The 27,056-nt window shown below is 39.6% G+C and overlaps 1 protein-coding gene across 1 annotated transcript; it reads left to right on the top strand.

The window, feature by feature from the left end:
* Nucleotides 1–1,031: 1,031 nt before the first annotated feature.
* On the top strand, nucleotides 1,032–27,056 carry LOC125378269. The gene is made up of 3 exons (XM_048393722.1): nucleotides 1,032–2,049; nucleotides 21,148–21,692; nucleotides 24,853–27,056. The coding sequence occupies exons 1-3, from the start codon at nucleotides 1,032–1,034 to the stop codon at nucleotides 25,993–25,995; spliced, it is 2,706 nt and encodes a 901-aa protein (XP_048249679.1). The 3' UTR covers nucleotides 25,996–27,056.

The following is a 27,056-nucleotide window of genomic DNA, read 5'->3' as shown; positions in this document are numbered from 1 at the left end:
CACATTTCGTACTTATATCCAAAACAATATTTAATGTATGTTGATCAGCAAAGCAATTTATGTCACCTCGATGAAATAGGGACTGAATACCACAGATTGTACCATTACAGTTAGCATAGGATATTGTACATAACAAGCCAAATATTTATATATTTAGTAATCGGTGTAATAGTGGAAAGGCCAGCATTTTAAGAATGCTTTGTGATTTCTTTTCAAACAAAAAATCTGTTTAACTCTACCTTTATATGTGTACGTTCTTTCATTTTCTGTCATGTTATTCAATTATGTTGTCCTTCATATGCCGTTACACGCGGCCTGAAACGCAATAAGGTTTTGTTCTGTTCTGTTCTGTTCTGTTCTGTTGCAGCATGTTTATGACATCGGGTGCGCGCCACTCATCACAACAAATCTAGTCACGATTGATAAAACATTGATCACAAGAAATTACGTCATCTTTTATACTTGAGACAATGAGAAGACACACTGAGACAATGGCTTAAATAATGTAGAAAGTAATGCAATGTTGAATAAAAAACGAACAAAAAAATATATGAAAATTCTTGTGTTCTCTTGCCTAACAGTATTCGCAATAATGACTTTAGTTATTACAAATCTTTCGTGAAAAAAGGTTCCCGAATACAGCTCTGTTTGTTCTAAATGCCCAAACTGTAAGAGAACAAACACTGTAACAAAGAGTGAGTAAGGTTGGCGCTCTTCATTAATTCACATAATAATTTGTTCAGGTAGTTCCTCATTGTATGTACAATTAAAGGTGCGAGAAACTATATGAGCATAGGGCTGAAGGCCACCCCAAGGGCAGGCACGGTCGAACCCACCCCACTGTACTGTACCTATAGCCTCCATAACGCTTAATCTCTGTACCATCATTGGTGAACGTGTCACACCCTCTGTACAATAGATTCCAGATTCAAGTGTAAATAGTAACTTGAAGTTTTGCCAGCCATTCACTTCCCTCCAGTGAATGAACATATCTCAACATGGTTGGGAGAATTGTGTCATGATGTACTGCAATGGCTCTTGTTTCCATGACAACGGGTCAAGGTCAACAAGGGATGTCCCCGTGTCAAAATAACTTTGTTCAAAACCTCAACACCTGTGTTCAAAATAGTCAGATGGACTTTAATAACTTTTTATACTTGTTGACAAACGGGACAAACGGACAAGCGCCCGACAGTCCCGACACGTTCAGACAAGATGCTTGTAGCAAGCAGGAGGCGTTGCTTCATTGCGGTGTGGAGTTCATGAGGACATTGATCAACTCTACGATGTGTGCCCCGAGCCAAACACAACAGGATCAGAGACGCCTCATCAACAGACCGTTCTGTTCCCTCTTCGGATCTCTGGACGCGATGTGCGCACACCCATGTCGCCGAACTCTCACGGAGGATCTACGTCAGTGTTATGTTGACGCCAACCTTGACCCCACCCTCTTCCTCTCCAACTCCACCATTGGCCGCGGCGCCATCATCGGGACCACAGCGGATCAGGCTGACACTAATTGTAAGAACAAAGACTCTCTCTTGACATGCATGAAACAAAAGAGAGACGATTGTCCTGAATCTCCCATGATTCTCCGCGCCATCGGCCTTGACATTGAATCTATGGACAAAGGTGTTGGAGTACTGTGCGCTCACCCTGACGTGTACCTCAACGGCATCGACTGTTTCGCCGAGCCCACAGACGCTGTTGTGTCGTGTCAGCAGACAATGAACCAGAAGACCATGGAGTTGATGATGACGGCAGAACAACAGAACCTCAAAGAGGACCAGTTCTTCAACAGATTCTGTGACGTCCGTCTGGAGCACGTCAGCTGTGATCTGGATGCCTGGAGCAAAAAGAACCACAAGTCTTGTGCGGATGCCGTCATTGGTTTGAGGACAGAGTTGGAGTGTGGTCTTCTTCCAGACAACTGTGGTACAACTCATAAACAGACCATTTTCAAGGTCTGTCACCATGAAAACTTTAAGAAGGACATGAGACCGTTTAACAGTGACACCATACTTTCAGCCACAATGGGGACAGTGTCTTGTTTGTTCTTTCATGTTCTTTCTTCATTTCACTGAGTGTAGAACATTGTTAAAGAATGTCATTGTTTTTATAGTGCGTCATTATTAATAGTTCTGTGTTTAAAATTTAGAACAATTAACAACGTTTAGATTTTTTAATATAGTGTACTGTACACTCGAATTGCAATGTTTTGTGTGCTAGTATCTGATTAAAACCCCTTTAAATCCACTTTTGATCTTGTTGTATACTTGAAATACGTGCATATAGGGTAGTAGTATAGGTAATGATGGTTCTGCCGCAACTCCACTGGAGCAGGATTCGTATACCTATACTGCTACTACAGGAGGAATTTTTTATGCGTAAATGATGATGCGATTTAACGATAGTCATGAGATTAAGTTAAATTGGCTCTAGCTCACCAATACCTGGGGCCAATCATTCCTTCTATTAGTATAAAAATGATGATGTGATTCAACGAAAGTCGTTTTAAAAGAAATATCAATATTAATTAATAATGGATAAAATTTACTATAGCCCACGAGGATATTGGAAAGGTGTAGGAGCAATAAAAAAATTAGCCACCGCGGCTAAGGTATCTAAAGATGTGGCCAAGGATTGGTTAAAGAAACAAGCGATGTGGCAGATATATTTACCGGCACCGCGTTATATACCGAGGAAGAAGTTTGATATTTTTACAACGAATGAAGTTCATCAGGCTGACCTCTTGTTTCTTCCCCACGATAAGGTAAAACGCAAAACGTATAAATACGCTTTAACCGTAGTGGATGTGGCTAGTCGATACAAAGAGGCTGAGCCATTAACCTCGAAAGAATCAACAGAGGTAGCTAATGCACTGAGTCGCATATATAAACGCGGACCGCTAAAATGGCCTAAGCTATTTCAAGTAGATCCCGGTCGCGAGTTTATGGGATCGGTAACTAAACTGTTAACAAAGAACGATGTCAAAATCGTCCGTGGTGAAAGAGAGGCCCACCGCAGTCAAGCTATCGTCGAAAGATTTAACAGGACATTAGCGGAACGTTTGTTTGGCTATCAGTATGGGATCGAAATGAAATCCGAGCGATTGAGATCAACCGAATGGGTGACACGATTATCAGCCGTTGTATCAGCGCTGAATAATGAAGTAACGAGATTAATAGGGAAGAAACCATCCGATGCTATTAAAATGAAATCAGTGACTTCCGAATCTTCAGCACCGAGGAGAGGCAAAGAACGAAAACTTCCGGATAGAGTAAGGGTAAGATATTTATACCAGCCCGGTGAACTCGAAGGAGGCCTACGTCGCGCAACTGATCCCATATGGTCCCTTAAGACGTATAACATTAGTCGATTGGTTACGAAAGAAGGAGAGCCTATTCTTTATTATCTTCAAGATGGACCGGGTAGGGCATTTGTACGAGAAGAGTTGTTCATAGTTCCCGACGGTACAGTATTACCACCATAACCATAAGCATAGGTATTTACACCATCATTATCAATCCATCTCTTTGTATCTAAGGGGGATAATGATGTCTTGTTCATTCTTAATCCATATATCCTATGATCGTAACTTCTTAAAGAGTTCATCTCGTGTTTGAACGTTCTACCGTTGAATAATGATTCTTTATACTGTTCGTGTTTGATATGCTTTTTTACAAATACTTCTTAACGCCCTTAGCTTTTCTTATCTCTCCATTATCAGACTTCTTTATAGAATACATCTTAGGTCTTAATCCCACATACTCCTCTATAGGGGTCCCAGCACATTCATCCTTCATCTTACCTAACACCTTTTTATTTACTACGCTGTGCAGTGGATTATCTTTAGGGTAATCGCTCGTGTCGTACATATCTATTTTTTCTGCCATATCTTTATACACATCCTCGGTTTGTATTTCCATCAACAAAGAATCTGTATCGGTATATAAAACCTCGCATCTATCGCCGTATTGCTTCTTAAGTTCGTTGTAATAAAAGTCATACATTAAGTGTTTTGACAAGTCGAGAATACTCATACCGACGTACACCGGTCTGTTGAATTTTATATTACTCTTCTGCATATGCAACGCGGCTAAGTCGTTATCAAATATCTTGCTTCTGTTAAAAGCCGGACTGGCTATAAGTTTCCTGAGTCTTTCTTCCTCATTAGATCTGACTAATTTAACATCAACACGCTTCCTTAGATTCTCCATAGTTTTACCAAATACCGAGTTATTCATGAGCTTATATAGATTCTTTTCGAAATCGCTGGTAGCTATCTTTCTTAAATCTGTGTTCAACCTTATATAGGGCTCCATCCAAGGGCTTTGATCAAACTTTAGAACTCTGTGTATTTTCTTAAGTTTCATACCTAACGATAGATACAAGTGGAGATTTCTGTAGTGAACTATATATTTTGTTTTATCCATCAAATTTGGTACGAGTTTTTCTACGTTAGCTAACCTACTATTACCCATCAAGGAGCGTTGATATTCCGACATCCAATCTTTATTAACCATTAATCTTTCGGGAGCTAGCGGATAACTGTTATGATCTTTATGTAACGAACTTGGATATTCCAAGTCAACTTCTAGTATGTACCCTTTATTCTCATTGATATTATTGATATCATTCACATTGATATCATCGACCCATTCAAAACCACCCGTGGGTAAAGGTTGACTCATAGCCCATCCGTACAAATTGTTAGCGTCGAGATATAATATGTGGGTGTCGGGTTTACTGGGATCGTATCCTTCCACTAATTTATTATTAGCCTTAGAATACCTTTTAGCTGCCATCGATATACCACCTCTTAATCCTTTCTCAATAAACAAGTGCATATCGTAATCTGTGAGTAGTTTTAGTTCTACGCCGGTCTTCTTCAACAATGCATCCCATGATAGTCCGGGACTGGAATAGTACCATGCCGGGTCCAAGCCGTATTGTTTGAAACATGTCTTTCTAAATATCTCGAATATATCGGCGAGTAACAGTACATCGGTTTTTAAGTACAGATCGTGATAATCGCCTAAATTCTTACAACCTAATTTATCCCAGACCGTCAGAGCGTGTTCATAATCGGCATCTGTTATTCTAGATTCTGTTAAGTTACTATAGAATGATTCGAGGGGTGGTAATTCAGTTTCTTCGAATCTAGACCAATCATCCATATATTCGTAAGGATATACACCTTTTCTCAGCAACAAATGACGTGTTATCTTATCGGTATATTTATTTGTTATCGCGAAGTCATCGGGATTGTTCGCATTAGCTAAATTGTCCAGGGAAGATAACAGAAACTGTACGGAGTCTATGAATCTAAGCCCATTACTTTGCTTTGTTCTAGATTTCCCATCCTTGTCCCTATAATGTATAGGTTTAGTCAACGAGAACGATATGTATTTTTCCATATTGTTAGGAATGCACGTTAAACCGCCGTCGGTCTTCGAGATAGCTTGCATAATGAGATGTGAATCGTATCCCCTAAGGTTATGAAACACAACGGGGATGGGTATTGTTTGAGCATTCATTTTTAGTTTCAAGTTACACTCGTTATGAGCGGCTCCCCGATAATTACCCGTGACGTGACAATGATCTCTTACGGAATCCCCATCTAGGGGTTTATTACAAACGTGACAACTCGTTGACTTCTTATAGGCACTCCAATCATCCCTCGTCATACGCATGGGTATCTTACACGATAGTTTTTCCCTGATTATTCTCTCTTCATTTTGTAGATATTCTAGGAACTTTCCCGCTGCATCGGGACCTCTGTAAATCACCGGCGGGTTTGTTTTCCCATCATACCTTACAACTATATATCCAAACCCACAAGGAATATGTTCTTGAGTTTTGTACGTAAAACTATTATCAGTATTGCTATGGTTGGTATTTTCTATGGGTTTGATAAGCGCTTCGAAGTCGGCGTAAATTACGTACGGTACTGGCATTTGATTATAATAATGTTCAAATTTTAATATATTTTTTCCTTCTTTAGGCATATCGATCCTAATAGCATTCTGTCCAACACCTCTACAGTCTTCTTTATGCGCTTCTAATAGATCTTGTCTGCTGTACCCATGCAGGCATCTTTCACAGAAATATTTCTTTCTAGCATGTTTTGTTTGATCGTATAATAGCCTGTTTAAACTCTTTATCCACGTATAATGATATTTACCATCTTTTTCGATCAGAAATGAATTGATTCTGGGGATATTTTCCGGAGCGGAGCTTATCCTGTGTACAACAATTCCTTTAGAATGTCCGAAAACATTTATAGCTAAATTATTTTGCTTTTCTACCTTATCAATTTGTGATATTGGCGTAGGTTCGTCTATACCATCGAAGTTGAGTCCATCGTTTTGAGGATAGCTAGAAGGTCTATTTGCAATTTTAGAATCTACGGGGAACAATGCAGATCTTATCATCATTCTTAAACAGTCATCGGATTTATTTTTTACGTTAATTATGGCTTTTTTCTTCTTATAATACGGGGGTAAATCTATATAAGATCCACCTTTGAAGGGCATATAATTTGCTATATCTAAATATAAACTATCGATTTTATCCACACCCCAACCAGAACCTCTATTAGTCCAGCGTTCTAAAGTTTCCTGTATCCTCTGAATTGATGTATCTAATGATGAGTTTATAGTATCGGATTCAGTTATAACTTCTTGATTGCTACGGAAATATGGTTCGGTATATTCGGTGCTATCGTCTGTGTTACTTTTACTCAATGTCATTTTAATCGTCAGCTGGTATTTTATACTATGTAAATCATCTAATTCCTCGTTAATTTTACTCGATATGATGGGCTTAATATCGTTAACATCCATGTTGGAATTAATATCCATCTTCCAACCTCTAAGATATTTACCAACGCCGGCGGATGTGGGTACAAATATTAATTCTTGTTGTTGATTATCATTATCATTATCAACATTATCAATATCAACATTATCATTAGGTTGATTATTATCTAGTAAAGCGATCAATTCAGCTCTTCTCATTCGAGAATAACCTCTCAGCCCACTGTTTCTCGCTCGAACTTTGAGTTCTCTAACAGTCTGGGGTTTGTTGTATTCCAAACCGAGTAAATCCATCAATTCAGCTTTTCTCATACGAGAATATCCACGCAGTCCACTTTGCTTTGCCATAGCTTTTAATTCTCTGACAAAAACCATTGTGGTTGAATGGTATATGCAAAATGAGACAAATGTCTAATTGGTTGTTTTCATATATCTAAATACATATTCTCCCCAACCTATTCCTCTCATTGATGTAATCTCTCTTCCTAGCATAAATAATCTGGTTCCTGACCCTATCAGCACCGTGTTCCTTGCATAAACAATAACGACCTTTGACCCCTATCCCGCATGCAGAACACTTATAGTTAATGTTTCCGCGCCTGATGTAATAGTTGTGTATCCCGCAGTAAAAAAAATCAACACAGCGCCGGTTACAAAGGGTAGTCTTTCCCATGAGTGTAAACTTGCAGTTATTCATGGTATATACATCTATCATATCATTTGTCTAAATGCAAATCACAGCTACACTGCGAGATATTGATTCTGCATATCCACAGCAGTCACTCCGACTTATGCATGGTATAGCTGAAAATCAATACAGAAGTCAATCCCAACATGATAAATGTGATCTCTCGGTTCTTTTGTTCCTCTGACGGTGTATAAAACTGACTCATTGTTGGTCTTGGTATTGGGTCTAGTTTTTTCCCATAAACGAGGAAGTATTCGTGCATGGCAGATTCGACATCCTTAAACGTTTGAATTGAATGTCCTTCCTTAATCAGTTGTTCATGAATAAAGTCTAATCTCTTCATTCTCTGTTGTGTATATTGTAACTGGGCTGCTTGGTATTGTTCTAAAGCTTCGTTATGTCGTTTACGCTCCTCTTCAACTTCTTTAGCGTTTGATCCCCTCATACTGGAAAATAAATAATTACTCCCCGAAAAAGCTAGAGCATTAACAACAGCTCCACCGACCATCATCGCAATTGTTGCCATATTTATATGAATATAAATATTCAAATGTTTAATTACTTCATTATGTCTTCCGGGATAAGTCCTTGTTTGATGAGCATATCCTTCGTTGCCATAGCTAATCCAATATCCAGAATCATCATTGGTATGTCATATCCATTAAAATCTAGCTTGGGAGGTGTGGCTTTAGTAATCATTTTAGCCATACGGGCATAGCCAATGGCCAAGCCGGTGACCACCGCTGAATGATACGTCGCGTTTACCAACATTTTACCGTCTGTAGCTGGAGTAGTCATGCTTCTTATAGCATTATATGAGGACTAACCTCTAATTGAACTTGTTGTTGCGGCGGGGGTGACGTTTTCTCTTCTCCGGACTTATAAAAGAACCATACAGCCGCTATACCAGCAACTCCTACTAGTGCCCATGTTTTAATCGGATTTGAATTATTTATTAATTTCGCTTTCCTCGCCAGCCCTCCCTTTCTTCCTGCGGCTATTTTCAAAGGATTCTTTGTCACTCTGGGTTGTTTTTTTGTTTCCTTATTCACTGGTGGTGGTTCCTCATTCACTTGTTGTTCTGCAATCTGTTGTTGCGTTTCCACAATCTGTGGTTCCTCGTTCACAATCTGTGGTGTCACCTGTGTCTCCATTTATATTATTAAGTGGGCACGTATGTTTAAATTGACAATACCTAGCCGTTATTAAAGCTGTGGTGAACGGAGCTAAGAACATTCCGTATCTATGATAAAACTCACAGCTCACTGCGCTTATAGCATGTTCGATGAATGGGTCTTTCTCGAGAGATTCGCATAAATACAGGCGATGTTCTGCCGGGATGGGGAGAAACGTACTAGCTACGGCTGTGTACAGTTGTAATATAGAAGACCCTATCGTTTTAGTCATGGTAGCTCCCAGTCTAGACTCGTAACGAGCGTACAGTTTTTTAATCTCTTCGTCGGTCATGTTATCAATTTTTTCGATGGTATAATTTTCTCCCAAATATTGGGAACATTTTCCACCGGCTACCAAAGCGGCAAGTCTTTCTCTATGTTTATCTAAAGATTTATCTGTAACATTTTGATCTGCATCAGATTCTTTGAGCATTTGTTCGATGAGTTCGTCGCATTCCATAATGTAATACCTAAGGAGATATTTAAGTCTAACATAATATAATATGACATATCCAATACATCCCGTAATAATGAACTGTTGTGAAAGAATGAGGATTTCGAACCACATTTTTATGTAATATTAACCGCTAATGTTCAATTTTGCTACATTTTGCTACATTTTTGCTATAATTTTGCTATAATTTTGCTACAATTTGCTAAGCAATTGCATAAGCAGCTGGTTGATCGGTTTTTAATACGAGTTTACAGTGCTTCGTTGCCGCTAACACTTTTCTGACTTTATCTCGTTCCCCCTTGGTATAAATGACATCATTTTCGCGTAAACATTCCTCGAATGAATCTCGATCTTTGCAATGAAAAAGCGCTACCCATTTGGTCTGCTCTCTGAGATCTTTCAGGACAGAGTTGTATTTTTGAGTAAGTACCCAAACGCTATGTTGAGTATGCCGTCCGGAGAATGCTAAATAGGAAAGCATATCTTTCTTTTTTGTGAGTTCTTTACTCGCGCTGCAGTCGTCTATTACGAAAAGGGTTGATTCTCCTTTGTATCTTTCGTGACATACTCGGAGGCAGTCTTGTAAACGATCGCCCGGATCAACTCTGTGTACCCCGTCGTCATTCATTACCCAATCTCTCGATAGGTAGGTTTTATTAACGCTTATAGTCGGGCACAGAATAATGATATGATCGAAAACGTCCCGATAATGACTTTCTAAAATATCTAGAATAAAAGCTGTTTTTCTGCAGCCCGTTTGCCCGCATATGATAGCGCAGTGCGGATCTTTAGGTAAAAGATTATCAATAGATTGCTTGCACGAATCTCCCATTCTGTATATTAAGTTGCGCATCCATAATCACGTACAAATATATGTTTATATTCCTGGAGCTTCGTTATCTGTATGGTGGCACCCTCGCTAGCATTTTCTATTCTCCTCCCACTGCCGTGTAGTTGGTCATCGTCCGTTGTTCGCATGTCAGGCCATAGCGCGTATTTCGTGGTGAGGTATTCACCCATCGATACACTCCCGAGAGACAGATCTTTCACGACCGCGATAACTTCCGGAGAACGTTTTATAGAAGGAAGTTTTTTAATCTCATCCCACTGGTGATACGCTAGCATTCCTTGGCTATATAGTTGATTAGGAACGCCCTCGATAGTCAATTCTACTTTTGTAATCTTGGGATTGTAAAACTTCTCGGTATTTCTTTTAAACGCATCGGAGGGGTCCTCGAACAACATTAAAATACCCTTCAACGACCTCGTGCGGACGTTTAGATTGATATTCCACATCGTATCTTTTTTGTCCCTCGTGATCTTTCGGTGTCGCAGCACGCGATCGTACAAAATGGCTAAACTTCCCGAATACTGGTTACGAATTTGTCTGGCTAATTCGGGATCCGTTATCATATCGTACTCCAGCGAGATATTGTCAATTGAATAGCTAGCATCATCATTAGCAGATCTGATTACTCTACCGTAGTCATTAAAAGTGAGTTCGTATTCTAACCTATCGCCTAGGGATGCTTGATAAAAGGGCATGTGGGAATCTAGTAATTCAAAGTCTAAGGGAACATAGAATCTGTTACCTAATGCGTCGGCAACGGCCTTATCTTTTTCGTTGGTATCAACACCATTTTCAGCACCCACGCGCAGTCTCAATGTGTTCTTATTACAAATACCTTAGTACTGTAAGTTTTCCCGCTCTTTATCCGTTCTCCAGAGATCCATGTAGCAATAGTATACATCACTATCGTCGATACTCAAAACCTCATTACCGCTAATTTTAATGGCGATTTTCTTGACGATAGCACGACCTATGTTCTGAACGGGCTCCCTGTTAACGTCTGTAGAAGTCAAACTAATCGTAAACGCTAGTCGGACAGTTCCCGGAACTAACACATCGTGTGCGCCGAGATTAGGAAAGCGAACCAGAAGCGTTTGATTCTGATCGATGGTACTAGGGTTATTAGTTATAGTTACAGACTGACGAATTGCTTTGACCCCTAATGGATCTCGAAGTCTACGTTGTGGGTTTAACTTGCGTCCGTATTGCGAAGACATTGTTTATATTGAAATTATGTACCCTATGTTTAATATAAAAATGGCTAATTTTGAACATAATGAATTAGATCTAAGTACATTTGATGACTTTGATAACCCAAACGAAGAGGGTACTGATGAAACCAACTTTGGTGGCACGAATCTTAACGATGAAATTTTACAATCAACCGTCAATGATTATTACGATGCATTAAAAGATGATAAAAATTATGTTATCCCAATAGGTCGTGAGTATTCAAAGTTTATGCTAGATAGTAAAGGAATATTGCGACTGCGTGACTCTCCGCATATTGATCTTATGCATTATAGTACTCGTAAGCCCCTAGCCTTGTCTACTATAGCTGGTAAACATAGCCGCGAGTTTGTTCGTGATAAATTAGGTTTTGTAGAATACGGACGAGCAAAACTTCCCGCGAAGACTACTAAGGTTCTTCGAACCGTGCGTACTGAACTCGGTAATACAGATGATTTGGAAGAAGCCTCTAACGTGGCCTCGAACGGACTCGGAGAAATCTTAGATACCTATTACGATAATTCCACGGTCAGTGTATCACCATATTCAGAGTTCAGTATTAGGGAATTACGAGGTCTTGACAAGGCAATGCGAACAATGTGGGGAGAACTCATCAATAATATAGCCAAGATATCCGAAATCGACAAGCATATAGCTAAAGAGAAAACAAAACTCGAACAGGCGGGTGATGAGTTCAGTAGACGCCGCGTAGCAGAAAGATTACGTAACTTAGAAGACGAAAGATCGGCCCGCCTCGAAGCTGCTTCCAGTAATAGAAAGGCACTTCGTTCGCAAATCAGTCGTATTCGAGAAACTATCGATCAAGTCCTCAACGATGATACTACACTGGCCGATAAAATTAAAACATTGTTCAGAGAACAGGGAATAACCATTGCCAGTATTTTAACCGCGTTGGGATTTATTATATCGACTTTGACTCTCTCGTTAACAGGTGGTAGTACTGGTGGCGGATCACCGCCTAACGATAAAAATGGTATAAAAGAGTGGATAAAAAAGCATTTAAAAGCATTAGGTTCAGCACTGGGAAAGCTCGCTGAGAAAGCCGCGGCCGCACTTCCCGGTATAATAGGGAGTGTTGTTTCCTGGCTATTGAATTTATTAGCTAAGACCACCACTTGGCTTAGTCAAAACTTGTGGGGGCTGATCGTAGCAATTGCAGGGCTGTTGTACGTATTCGCTAAGAACTATTTAACCACCAAATCATGAGTAAGCCAACCGAGACTCCACCCACTACAAGCGCTGTTTTTTCATCGATATGTTGTTGATTTTTAGCCTCAATATGCGGTGGTACTTGAGCATTAGTAGATGGTTGATCGATAGTTGGTGTTTGTGGCTTGACTATTCCCTTTTCGCCCGTGATCGTTTGCGTTATTAATTCGACGTTAATATCTGAATTTATACCTGGTTTTTGTTGATCGGTAGCGATAACAATTTTATTATTATAGCCTATCACTTGACCGATCTTAAGTTCCATATTACTCGGAGACATGTATAGTCCCGGCGCATAAACGAAGTCCACTTTGGATTGAGCGTACTGTAATGCATCTTGAAAACGCTTTATAGACGATGGTATGTCAACTGGTGAATTAATGGCGTCCTCCACGTTTGCGACAAACTGTTTTTGTGCATCGAGCGCCGTCCCAGAACCGATAATGGATGTTCGTGTTTGCGATTGTGCACCGAGAATTGCCCATACATAAGTTCTTATCGATTCATTAAATCTTACAAATCCTGGGTTAGTAAAATTATTTTCCGTTTTATCATTAAGAAATTCATTCCAAGCGTTTGCGGTATCGTTCATTTGTATAAATTTTGTAACAATATAAATTAAACCACTCTTAAAACTCATAATATCCCCTCTCCAATCGTTACTCGAAAGTTCCCAGTCTTTATACCAATGATGAGTTTTTCGAAAATAATCATACATTCTTATGTAAAGTTTGCTGGTATGCAACAACTTAAACGCATTAAATGGACCTTTGTTAACTTCTTTAAATAAATCATCGCTTTCTTCTTTGACGGTTATTTCCCCTGTGTAAGGAACACCTAGACCATGGTTTGCTCCTTTAATGCGCCAATCTTTACTCGTAGAAATATTAAATTCATTACAAATACGCTCATACGCGGACCTATCATAATTATTATTTGTGGAATTCCACGCTCGATCCTGCGGTAATGGAGCACTAATTTCTTTAAGTATACGTCTAATCTGATAATACACATGAAATAATAAAACAGACTTATTTAGCATAAATCCTGGGGCATTAACAGATACGCCACATCCCGTTGTGGCACACCATATGGCAAAGTTTAACTGATTCTGCCAAAATTGCATCGGATTGTGAAACCAATCGTGCACCATTTTATCGCTAGTTGCCGTGACCCTGTACTTTTCAAAGATATCTGGGAATTTAACGAAAAATTCAGCACCAGAGGCAGTTACTATAATCGATTGATTAGTAATGTATCTCGATTTCATATTTAAGTTATGATATAGTATCATTGTATATTTAATATGTATGTTACACTACCTGGAATAACAAATGGTCAGTCTATTGAACTGCTTCATACTATCGATAACTCGGATGGACAACTCGAAGTCGCTCTATGTGATGTAACGTATTACCAACGGTGGACCAATATAAGTGCTATGAGAGGTAATAATAAGATATGGATATTAGATGACCAAAATAGAATTAATAGAAATTTTACTATACCTGATGGGTATTACAGCATAAGCTCACTCAATGATTATTTTAAGGCTGATATGGAATTTTCATTTTTAAATACTATTAAATTTAGTATCACACAAAATGAGTCGAATTGGACAATGAAAATCATCAATGGAAACGAAAAAATACTTATTGGTGAGAACTTAGCATACACACTTGGATTGGGAAGAGAAACAACATTATCTCCCGACGTAAGAATGTTTTTACCTAGTACATTATCCGATTTAGTTCCCTATAAAGAGTTGTTCATTCATCTTGATCAAATAAGCACGACGGATAATATTCAACAAGAAAGTCCTTCAACTCTTCTCAGAAGTGTTCCAGTGAAAAATGAAAAATATAATAGTGGTAGAACGGAATCTTTCTCGTTATTACAATATAAAACATTGAAGCGGGGTATTATTTCAGACCTTAAAATTTCTGTATTAGATGTAAAACACCAACCAGTACATATAGGATACTTAAGTGTAACACTCCATATTAAAAATAATGGTTAATTCCATATTTAAGTTATGATATAGTATCATTGTATATTTGATATGTATGTTACACTACCTGGAATAACAAATGGTCAGTCTATTCAACTGCTTCGTACTATCGATAACTCGGATGGACAACTCGAAGTCGCTCTATGCGATGTAACGTATTACCCACTGTAGACCAATATAAGTGCTGCGAAAATTAATAATAGGATACATATATTAGATGAAGATGCTCCTGACAAATACATTACTATACCTGATGGGTATTACAGCGTATGCTCACTCAATGATGAAATTTTTAAGCCTAATGGAATTAGTCTCTCACAAAATGAATCGAATGGGATGCTGAAAATCGACACTGGAGAAAATGGTGTAATTCTTATCCCATACTTAGGAATTACACTTGGATTTGAGCTTAAAATTATAAGTTCTAACGAAACACAACATGGAAATACATTGCCCGATTTAGTTCCCTATAAAGAGTTGTGCATCCATCTTGATCAAATAAGCACGACAGATAATATTCAACAAGAAAGTCCTTCAACTCTGCTCAGAAGTGTTCCAGTGAAAAATGAAAAATACAATAGCGGTAGAATGGAATCATTCTCGACATTACAATATAAAAAATTGAAGCGTGGTATTATTTCAGACCTCAAAATTTCTGTATTAGATGTAAAACACCAACCAGTACATATAGGATACTTAAGTGTAACACTCCATATTAAAAATAATGGTTGATGCATCAGGTCCTGGAACAGTAAGACAATGTAATACAATTGCGCTTTCCGATCTCGGAGACACAGAAGGATTTGATAAACCCGGTTACAATGGTAAGTTATACGCTTTACACTTACACGATAATGTATACAAGCGGAAAGAAGTCACATTCACGGGTAATCTAGGAGATTTAAGCGATGTCGATGTTAGTAGACTCATTAAAAACACTTCGTACAATATTACTCGCAACGACGATAATAAATGGGCTATGATCGAAGCAAACATCGAGTGGCTACTGAATATCGTCATTACCCCACCTTATGTGATGATGGGTAAGGTACATAATTTAACTAAGATAATAAATAGTGGCATCGTACTCGCGGCTTATATCCCGTCAAAACGAAAAAGTGTGTTGGTCACTCCCCTGCCAGATGACCCAGGTCATATGATATATAGTCGTCCGTCCTTAAAAAACATTAGTTTAAATTTGGTTACTGAATTCGAAGATATTAAAGTTAACCTGAGTGCAATACCTAATATTTCTACGCTTATTATTGAAGTCTTGTTCGGAGATGTACCGGTAGATGCCTTCGAAATATTACCAGGTCTATCGATTAAATGGTTCAAGAATCACGAGCGTCAACGTTGCAGTATTATTCATATCGGAGCATCGCCCGTTGCAACCCTAGAGGGGGTCCAAATTATTAAAAGTGGTAGTATTTCTCTTTCTAAGATATTCTTGCCGTATAATATACATTTGATAAGGTTGATGTATAGTCTCAAAACATTTAAGCAAGACCAATTAAAGACTATTATATGATCGTTATATACACTATGAGTTTATATCCGGCGCTCAATGAAGCATTTGAAAAGATGGAAACTGTTGATGGATTTCGATTACATCAAATAAGCGACATAAAACATCGAATAGGGAAGGAGAGGGAGTTGAGACTTGGATTGTATAAAAAGTATCGCAGAGCCGTGAATGCTCTGGACGGAGTTCACACCGCTCTTGTAGTATCTGGCATGGGACTCGGTGTAGCGGGTATCGGTTTACTATCAACTATAATCGCCGCGCCTATCGTGCTCGGCATGGAAATAACCGCTGGAGTCTCGGGACTGGCAGGAATAGCGATAAAATTCATTTCTCGTAGGTTACAAAAGAAAGCATTAAAACACGATAGTATTCGGATACTCGCCGAAGCAAAGTTGAACAGCATTGAGGATCATATTTCGACAGCAATGGCCGATTGTAAGATATCCGAGGATGAGTTTCGTTTAGTGCTGTCGGAGCTCAACAAATACAATAAAATGAAGCAGGAGATTCGATCAAAATCTCGTAAGACCAGTGGTATTAGCGAAGACGAGAAAAAAAAGTTCATAGAAGAGGGGAGGCAACAAGCGCGTCAATTATTCCGTGCCAAAACCAAAGAACTGGTTGGAGATTAAAAATAGATTGTTTACTATCGTGTGATTACATTTAGACAAATGCTAACATAAATATATAATAATGGAGAAAGCTATTCAATGGAAAGAATTACCACAAGGTTTTTATTATATCAGTGATGTCAAACCAACCAAATACGGTTATCAATTGTTTCTTATCAATTTACAAAAAGAGTGTAGTTATATAGTCTGGTCTCCTAGTAAAATGAACGAAGAACTTAATAAAAATGTTGAATATCGCTTTATCGATAAAAATAATAAAGAATATTTTTATTACCATTTAGACTCATCTAAAGCAATGATTGGCCCCAGGTATTGGTAGTGGTCCAGAACCATCATTACCTATAAAAATTTATATCATTGACTCCACCTAGAGCTAATTTAACTTAATCTTATGACTATCGTTGAATCGCATCATCATTTTGGCATAAAAAATTCCTCCTGTAGTAGCAGTATAGGTATATGAATCCTGCTCCAGTGGAGTTGCGGCAGAACCATCATTACCTATACTACTAGGGTCAAGAAACTCCGAACACCTGGATTAAAGATATCTTAAACATCTGTCCTGGTTCAAGGAGTTTCTGAATATTTTTTCAACGTAACCAACTTCCACATTGTTACACGTTTACCTACGATGTTGTAGTTCTTTTTTTTCTTTGCTTGCCTAAATGTTCTCCACAGCTGCTATGACGTCATCGTTCGAGTCAAAATGGGCTCCGACATGTATGGGTACAGATGGAGGTCTGACAGAGCCAGATAGGGAGAATAAGGTGGGTGCTGAAGGAATACAAAGTCACACTCGTAAACTGCAGCAATGACTGACTTGTGTCCTGATGGTGTACGCATTGTCCTGATAACAGAGCACACCTTTTCTCAACTTCCCACCACGTCTCATAGCCTTTATTTCATCCCACCAATGCCTCAAAAGTGCAGCATTATACACCCCATTATTGTCTGTCCTTTTGGATGATAGTCCACTATGATGAGGCCATAACCTTCCAATTTGGAAGGACAACCTTTGCCTTTTTGGTGGGGAATTATGTCAACTGTCCACTGTTTTAATTGCTGTTTGCTTAAATTGGGGAACCCGGGTTTCATCCATAGTCACAAATCGTTGCTAGAACCTTCCTGCATCAGCTTCAAACAGATGGATAACAAGGGTTGATTGATAAATTCGGAGCCTCACGACCGCATCCGTGGTCTAGATGGTACTTGTTCCTATCCTGCCTGGTGCTCGGCATTAAGGGGCTAATACAAGGACGTGTCGGTTCGGAGTCAATATACTGTACCTGAGTGGGGTATTTATGGTAAATTGCGGCATGGTATCTCCGTGGGCTAGCACTATAAAATCAGCATTGGTCCGGACTAGTACAAGCACACACACTGACAGACATGCACGTCTCAATATAAGTGCAATAATCTTGAACGCGACGTTAAACACCATTTCACCTCACCTCATATTGAAGGTATTGCGTTATAGTGAAATGGGATGATGTGTCACAGAGGTATAACCATAAAAAAAACTTGAGTCAAATGAGCTAATGAGTAAAATATGCAGGATAATTTGGAAAAGGGGCAAAGTTGAGGAGCGTGTAGTGATCAAGTCTTTACAGAAACAAACACCAAAAAGCCGTCAAAGCAGATATGAATACAAAACTAGGAAAGGGTGTCCCTTCCAATGCATCCGAAAAGAGGTGGGCGGCGGAGTTTTAGCGCGGTAGTGAGCGCTTTGAAGACGACCCCATCCTTGAAGACCACGAAGACAACGAGTGTGTGTTTGAACTCTTTCAGCACTCGATCTGGCTAACCATATATGTCCCAAACACGAAATAAAGCTCTATCCCTAACCCATTTTGACTCGAACGATGACGTCATAGCAGATGTGGAGACCTTTTTGGACAGCCAAGACCAGGACTTCAACGAAACTCTTCAACATCGTTGGCAAAAGTGTATCAATGTGGAAGGTGATTATGTTGAAAAAGTCATTAATTTTTTTTGTCTTTAGGTGAAGTCTTTTTATGTGAGGTTCAATCAACCCTCGCATGGCTCTGCTCTCTTCTATCATGTTTATGTGATAAGGCTATTCTCTTATAATCATCTGTTTCTTTGAAATATCTGACTACAGAATGAATGCCTGTAGCTACTGCAGTAAGCTTTATGTATCATGCCAAAGGTATCTGTACATATGTATTCAATACATACTATATATCCATACAAACACCGTTATGTCTCCAGATAATGTCTGTCTGTAATAACATTGAGTGTACATACGCTTCCGGTACTCGGTAGGTAATTTATGACCGTTTCCGAGATGCACGTATATATATTGAAAATGCATTTTTTAGGTGTCTTACAAACAACTAACACATAATATTCAAATAAATAAAAGCGACAAAACCCTTTCCATATTCATAAGACATTTCTGCCACAAAAAGAATCGATTGTACGATTCCGACAATATCACGAGCAAGTATTAATCACTATTAAATAGTGATGATACAAGGTGTTCGCGAAAAGTGAGCGTATGTTGCCCCACCTGTTGCATCCGTCACAAACACATGCAAAGGCAAGTCAATTGCTCACCTGAAAAAAATACGGGTACATATATACCAGTCAAATTGGGGAATTTTGTTTCTTATGTTCCAGAGTGACTTCAGCCGTTTTGGGCAATATTCCATTTATTTTCTTGGCGTATCAACTAACGGGAGAAATTAATGAAGCGATGCAGGCCTAACACATCAGACGTCCATCGCTTTAATTGGTTAAACCCACGACACTGAGAATAAAGTCAAGTGAATTCTACTAACTTAATTAGTAACAGCGGTCAGAATGTTAGTAGACAGCGAATTTCTATAGTGCTTGGAAGACTGCACGCGGCAGCCAATTGCTGTTTGCCGTATTGTGTAACTAAACTTAAACCATGGCTTCTTTGTCTTCCAACGGGCATTAACTGATTGAATTGTCAGTTAAACACCACTTGGCAATGACGGAACTTCTTATCATACAACTTGATGACAGAACAATTTCCAGGAACCGATAGAAAAGAAATTTCTCTTATCCTGATCAGTGGTATATTTGCTCATAAGTCAGTCAACAAGGGCAAGGAATGTTTAGGTAAATGACAAATATGCTCAGATTGGTTCTGTATGAATTGTACACTTTCCCCGGGACACCCGAGTGGCCACAAAGCGAGGTGCACGTGCAAATATTCGGGGAACACATTTCACGTGCGTCACGCATGGCCTACTCACACAGTGTTCTGACAGATGAGTGTAGAATTCCTAAATGGGTGAGTGGATATTGTTTTACGCCGCCTTTAGCACTATCACGGGAATGGGCTTCACACATTGTTGGGAATCGATGTGGATCGATGTAGGTCTTCGGCATGACGAGCGAACGTTTTAACTACTAGGCTACCCCACCGCCCCATATGGTTCTTGAATATAGGTTTGCTTGTTTGTTGTTAACGCCGCACTTAGCAATATTCCGGCTATATGACGGCGGTCTGTCAATAATCAAGACTGGACCATACAATCCTGTGATTGACATCATGAGCATCGATCCGCGCAATTGGTATACGATGACATGGATCAACTGATTCAGCGAGCCTGACCGCCTGATCCCGTAAGTCGCCTCTTCCGACAAGTACAGTCGCATTTTAAGGCAAGCATGGGTTGCTGAAGACCTATTCTAACACGGGTCTTCACGGGTGTGATTACGTTTTTAAATAAGGTTATCAAAACCATGACTTTTGGAACATTTAGATGCTAGGGTTCACTGAATGAATGTTAACCATGGTTTAAATACTTAGGACCTTTTCGGCGCTCCGAGGCTAGTGGTTAAACTGACCATGTCAACGGTAAAACATCGGATCCGAACGGTTCAGCTTTAAAATTATTGCCACTGTTAATTAGTATATGTTATCTTTCACAAGTATTGTTTATGCATTGTTATTTGCTTGTTTTTTGCAAATAGTATTTAAACAGCTGTCAACAGAGAGCGCAAAATGACCAAGAAACGAGCATTTACAAAAGTGTAGTGAAACTTACTACAAGTCTAGTAAATACACCATTGCCTTAGTAAATTTCTTTGAAAGATGGATAGTAATCTCCACTAACTGATTAATAAATTGTACGAGTCTAAGATTGGCCGCCTATAGCCTGCCTGAGACGACTTGACTTGACTTGACGATCCCACGCCTGTGGACAATCAAATGTCGTTTAAAGAAGGAAAGTAAAGTTAACTATTATAAAATATTGCTTTACTTGAAAAATCGCATATACCGATACATATCAATACATTGCCTGGCGGCAAGTATTCAAAACAATGGGAATACATGAGAAGGTGGGAAATATATATATTATATAAAACAGCTAAATGCGTCAGATAAATAATTATAGTCCAAGCATACAATTTCTAGATGTGTATGAAGTTTAAAGAGTAAGTGAGAACAGAGAGTAAGATAAAACATGACATTGTCCCAATTGAAAATGTGGTGGCACTGTTAAAAGGTCTCATGTCCTTCTTAAAGTTTTCATGGTGACAGACCTTGTCAATGGTCTGTTTGTGTGTAGCACCACAGTTGTCTGGAAGAAGACCACACTCCAACTCCGTCCTCAAACCAATGACGGCATCCGCACAAGACATGTGGTTCTTTTTGCTCCAGGCTTCCAGATCACAGCTGACGTGCTCCAGACGGACGTCACAGAATCTGTTGAAGAACTGGTCCTCTTTGAGGTTCTGTTGTTCTGCCGTCATCATCAACTCCATGGTCTTCTGGTTCATTGTCTGCTGACACGACACAACAGCTTCTGTGGGTTCCGCAAAACAGTCGATGCCGTTGAGGTACACTTCAGGGTGAGCGCACAGAACTCCAACACCTTTGTCCATAGACTCAATGTCAAGGCCGATGGCGCGGAGAATCATGGGAGATTCAGGACAGTCGTCTCTCTTCTGTTTCATGCATGTCACGAGAGAGTCTTTGTTCTTGCAATAAGTGTCAGCCTGATCCGCTGTGGTCCCGATGATGGCGCCGCGGCCCATGGTGGAGTTGGAGAGGAAGAGGGTGGGGTCAAGGTTGGCGTCAACATAACACTGACGTAGATACTCTGTGAGTGTACGGCGACATGGGTGTGCGCACAATTCATCCAGAGATCCGAAGAGGGAACGGAACTGTCTGTCGATGAGGGGTCTCTGATCCTGTTGTGTTTGGCTCGGGGCACACATCGTAGAGTTGATCAATGTCCTCATGAACTCCACACCGCACTGAAGCAACGCCTCCTGCTTGCTACAAGCATCTTGTCTGAACGTGTCGGGACTGTCGGGCGCTTGTCCGTTTGTCCCGTTTGTCAACAAGTATAAGAAGTTATTGAAGGCCATCTGACTCTTTTGAACACAGGTGTTGAGGTTTTGAACAAAGTTATTTTGACACGGGGTCATTCCTTGTTGACTTTGAGCTGTTGCCATGGAAACAAGAACCATGGCAATACAACCTGACACTGTCTTCCCAAACATGTTGATGTACTGGTTGAGGAATGTCTAAAACAACTGATTGTTGACAGTCTTCTGTGTACTATTTATACTTGAATCATTGTTATTTCGAGGTCATGACTCTTCCTCCAATCAGAACGGGGTATGACATCACGTAAATTATGCGTCCTTGATTCACTTCCTCAACTGAATCTGAGATTGTGAAGCGTCGTGTGATCTTCCCTCGATGTTACGTCATACAGGGGTGGCCGCGACTGCCCCGGGGTCCTCCGGTCGGTGTGGTTACACGTCACATGTTTTACACACCCTTAATTGATTGACCATTATACCACCCGATTATTCAAAGACTTGGTTAAATCAACAGATTATATTGATGTGTATGCTGCAGGCTGTTATACTTATTTGTCGTCATGCAGTGTCCTCAAGTATATTTTTACAACTACAATCTGCACATATTCAAAGTAGATGGACAGTGGATTGACAGGAACTATGGAAACATAACAGTAAAGGTTAAGGTCACAGACTCGCAGGCTGTCATCATGCTTCTTGTCAACAGGTCCTAGTTAAGTGTGTAACACTTTAACCTGTGGAGAGAAATTGTCTTGATGCATTTTCGTACTGTACATATTAAGATGTGTATTTGGGAACTGACCTTGAAGCAGCGGAACAGTAGTGATGCCAGGTTGAAATTGAATAAAATAGGAGAATAAAATTGTTCATCCAGTATGCTGACTTCATTTCTATATACATTTACTGTCATACTCTGTAATTGTCTCGATAAGTACACATAACTGGTCCTTGTGTGATGCCGGCTTCAGTGGAACGCATTGCATACAGCGTTGGAGTTCACACAATATTAATGTTTTATCTCTTGCAAAGCATTCGTATCAGTGGGTGTGTTACCAAAAACATTTGCTTCTACAGGGATACCTAATTACATACACAACAGATACCATAATGGTATAAACAATATACGATGTACTTAGTTATGAACAAATCTACATTGTGTTTACTGTTGTTGAAACTTGAGTTGAAGTGAACTTTTCATTTAGTTGTATTCATACAAGGACACTCCATACTTATCAACTTTATCCAAACAAGTCATAAAGAGAAGGCCTGCATACACACAATACTATGTGTCCGTCGAAATTACCATTGAAGAAATGTACTTCAATCTCAATGAATTTGTATGTTAATTTGTATAAATGCAGACAGTGGAATCTGCCGACACCGGACCTTGTTGGGACGACCGCAACACTGAGGAAAGTGTGTTCAGATTCCAAACATAAATCTAAGCATGTTCCTTGTCCCACTAGTGGCCCAAAAATGTTTATTTCGTGAATATTCTTAGAATTGTGTTTCAATATATGAACATTAAAATCGAAAAATATGTTCGAAGTATTTAGATCGTCTTGAATTTCAACGAACTTATCTGGTATAGTTTCTCTATAAAATAGATGCATTTCATCAGGACAACGTGAAGACTAAGGGCCTTTAAGTTAAATTGAGTGAGTTAGTTTGGCTTAACGCCGTATTCCAGTTATATCACCGTGTGTCAGATTAATGTGGGAGGAAAACCCGAAGTGACATAAGTCTCACTTTGGTGAAACCCAAGAGCAGGGGTATGGTGCTGACAAACCAGGAAACATAATGGGGGCGAACCGGGATTCCTACTTGAATCATAGGTTGATGGCGTGCCCAAGGGACGCAACCCTGCAGATCGAATTGCTGTGCCTTAACACTTCAGTTCAAATAAGTACATTTTTGAAAATCATTGACTCTCGCATGCTGCTGTATTTATAAAAGCAAAATTACCTATTCACTATTCAGATGATATTGAAGTAGTTGATGTGAATATACGTTTGTGAATATAAGGATATTATTGAAATGTGTTTATGTGAACAATGATGGTCAACATATCTCTCCTGACTAACTAGTGAACAACTTTGAGTCCAACAAACATTACGATTGTTAAACACCATTCTAAACATTTTAGGGCCTTAAACACGTAGAATAGGTGATTTTGTGGGTATGTAGTGCGGTACTGGACCAGGCAAACCACTGATTGATATCATGAGCATCGGCGTACGTAATGCGAATGCGACGACATGCATTAACCACACATTGATCGCACGATCCGTTTTCCGACTCTTACGACAAGCATGGGTTGGTGAAGAGAAATTCTAACACGTATCTTTAAGTTGGGAGGTACCATGACCTGTTTAGATTAGATGTTTCTAAAAGGGTGTTTATATTGTTTCTAGGTTTCATTTCCGAACAGGTAACACTTTAAAGAAATATGTTTTAGTTACAAATATATATTTTCGAACGTTTATATTAATATACACGTTGCAATAAAGTTTGTTTCTTATTAATTGACACAACTGCGGTTCTGCTGTTTCTCCTGTTTGGTGCATATTCTTTTGTTGGTGACTTTTAGTCTGTCATGATACGTTTATCATTAAAGCGTAATGATTTAGTAGATCAAACAATGATTGGCCGGTGTTTTAATATCTCATTATCCCCGGGGCAGTCGCGGCCAACCTAGTGTGACGTAACAATCAGGGAAGTTCACACGGCCCTTTACAATCTCACATTCAGTTAAGGAAGTGATTGTGATAAATTCAGTAACTCATATGTTACCTTTATCAATAGAATGTCAGCATCCATTGTGACATAATCTGTCTCCTGCCCCTTGATTGGAGGAAGAGTCACACCCTCGTAATAACAAATATTCGAGTTCAAGTATATAAAGTACCCGGGACTTCACTTGTTTTTCACATTTCTCAATCGGTACATCAGCATGTTTGGAAAAACATTGTCTTGTTGTGTTGCCATGGTTCTTGTTTCCATGACAACGGCTCAAAGTCAACAAGGAATGACCCCGTGTCAAAATAACTTTGTTCAAAACCTCAACACATGTGTTCAAAATAGTCAGATGAACTTTAATAACTTTTTATACTTATTGTCAAACGGAACAAACGGACAAGCTCCCGCCAGTCCCGACACGTTCAGACAAGATGCTTGTAGCAAGCAGGAGGCGTTGCTTCAGTGCGGTGTGGAGTTCATGAGGACATTGATCAACTCTACTTCGTGTGCAGCAACTCAAACACAACAGGATCAGAGACCCCTCATCGACAGACAGTTCCGTTCCCTCTTCGGATCTCTGGATGAGATGTGCGCACACCCATGTCGCCGTACACTCACGGAGGATCTACGTCAGTGTTATGTTGACGCCAACCTTGACCCCACCCTCTTCCTCTCCAACTCCACCATGGGCCGCGGCGCCATTATCGGGACCACAGCGGATCAGGCTGACACTTTCTGTAAGAACAAAGACTCTCTCTTGACATGCATGAAACAGAAGAGAGACGATTGTCCTGAATCTCCCATGATTCTCCGCGCCATCGGCCTTGACATTGAGTCTATGGACAAAGGTGTTGGAGTTCTGTGCGTTCACCCTGAAGTGTACCTCAACGGCATCGACTGTTTCGCGGAACCCACAGAAGCTGTTGTGTCGTGTCAGCAGACAATGAACCAGAAGACCATGGAGTTGATGATGACGGCAGAACAACAGAACCTCAAAGAGGACCAGTTCTTCAACAGATTCTGTGACGTCCGTCTGGAGCACGTCAGCTGTGATCTGGAAGCCTGGAGCAAAAAGAACCACAAGTCTTGTGCGGATGCCGTCATTGGTTTGAGGACGGAGTTGGAGTGTGGTCTTCTTCCAGACAACTGTGGTTCAACGCATAAACAGACCATTGACAAGGTCTGTCACCATGAAAACTTTAAGAAGGACATAAGACCTTTTAACAGTGGCACCACAGCTTCAGCTACAATTGGTACATTTCTAATTTGGATAATTCCAAATGTGATCCCATTTCACTGACATCATGGTGACTTGAGATGAATCCTTTGCTTTTAGAAAGCAAATCCATAATTTACTCATAGACTTCATGTGTTTAAATATAATGATTATTTAGTAAATTGTTTTATGAAATATATTTATTAACACTTATATATGGCTATCATGTCATTTTTGTCATCCGTCTTTACTGAAGGATCAAGTGTTTTTTCTTTTACTGTTTTTGAGAGACTATCATACAACCGACCATGGACTTTGTATAAGCAAGCAAGGTCAAAGTGTAGTATTATAAGTTAAATGACCTGAATTTTGAAAAAAAGATGAACAAATGACAAACCGACAAAAGACAACAGAGGTGGATAAAGAAACACAGATATTCATTTTAACATGTTTTGAAGAACTTATGTTTTTTTATGTTTCAAGTGGAGTTTAGCCTATTTGTACAGTTCTGGGCAAACAAAAGTGGCAAGCTGTTACTTGGAGCGGTAAGATCGAACTTTTGGGGAAACAATACCGAATTTTGTTGCGTTCGCATCCCTATTCGTTCAGATTAGTATCCTAGGGGTTTTCCAGGACAGTGCTCGTGGGTCTCATACATATTGTAAACGTCCACGACAAGGGTCATTTAGGGAATTCCCCCCGCATTAATCTGGTACGTCACGATAGAACTTGAGTACAGGTGAAGGCGATGTTAAACCCAACACACTCACTATCTGCAATCCCTCCTTGGTATGGCTTGATAATAGTACCTGGGGCTAGCCTTGCACAGAACAGATTCGCTCACTCCATCCACGACTCACGCGTAGTACCTGATGAGGATGCATGTGCACGGGTAAGCGGCTCCATCTGGAACCGCGTATGGTCTACTTAAGAAATAAACGACGAGTGGAAATTGTTTATCGTACAATGTAGTGGTTTATCCCCCCTGCAGTGTTATATTTCGTATATGAGACATCAGCATTATGTATAGTCTATTCAAGGATGTTAAACAAATGTACAAGGTTTGAAACTGTTTACCCGTATTTAAATAATGATGTCTCCCCGAATAAAATTGGATCTCGGCGATGTCGGAGTTTCACGTTTCA

This window comes from Haliotis rufescens, unplaced genomic scaffold (genome assembly GCF_023055435.1).
Source record: "Haliotis rufescens isolate VD_foot unplaced genomic scaffold, xgHalRufe1.0.p SCAF_12, whole genome shotgun sequence".
Classification (NCBI taxonomy): domain Eukaryota; kingdom Metazoa; phylum Mollusca; class Gastropoda; order Lepetellida; family Haliotidae; genus Haliotis; species Haliotis rufescens.
This window is presented reverse-complemented; position numbering and strand designations above follow the sequence as displayed.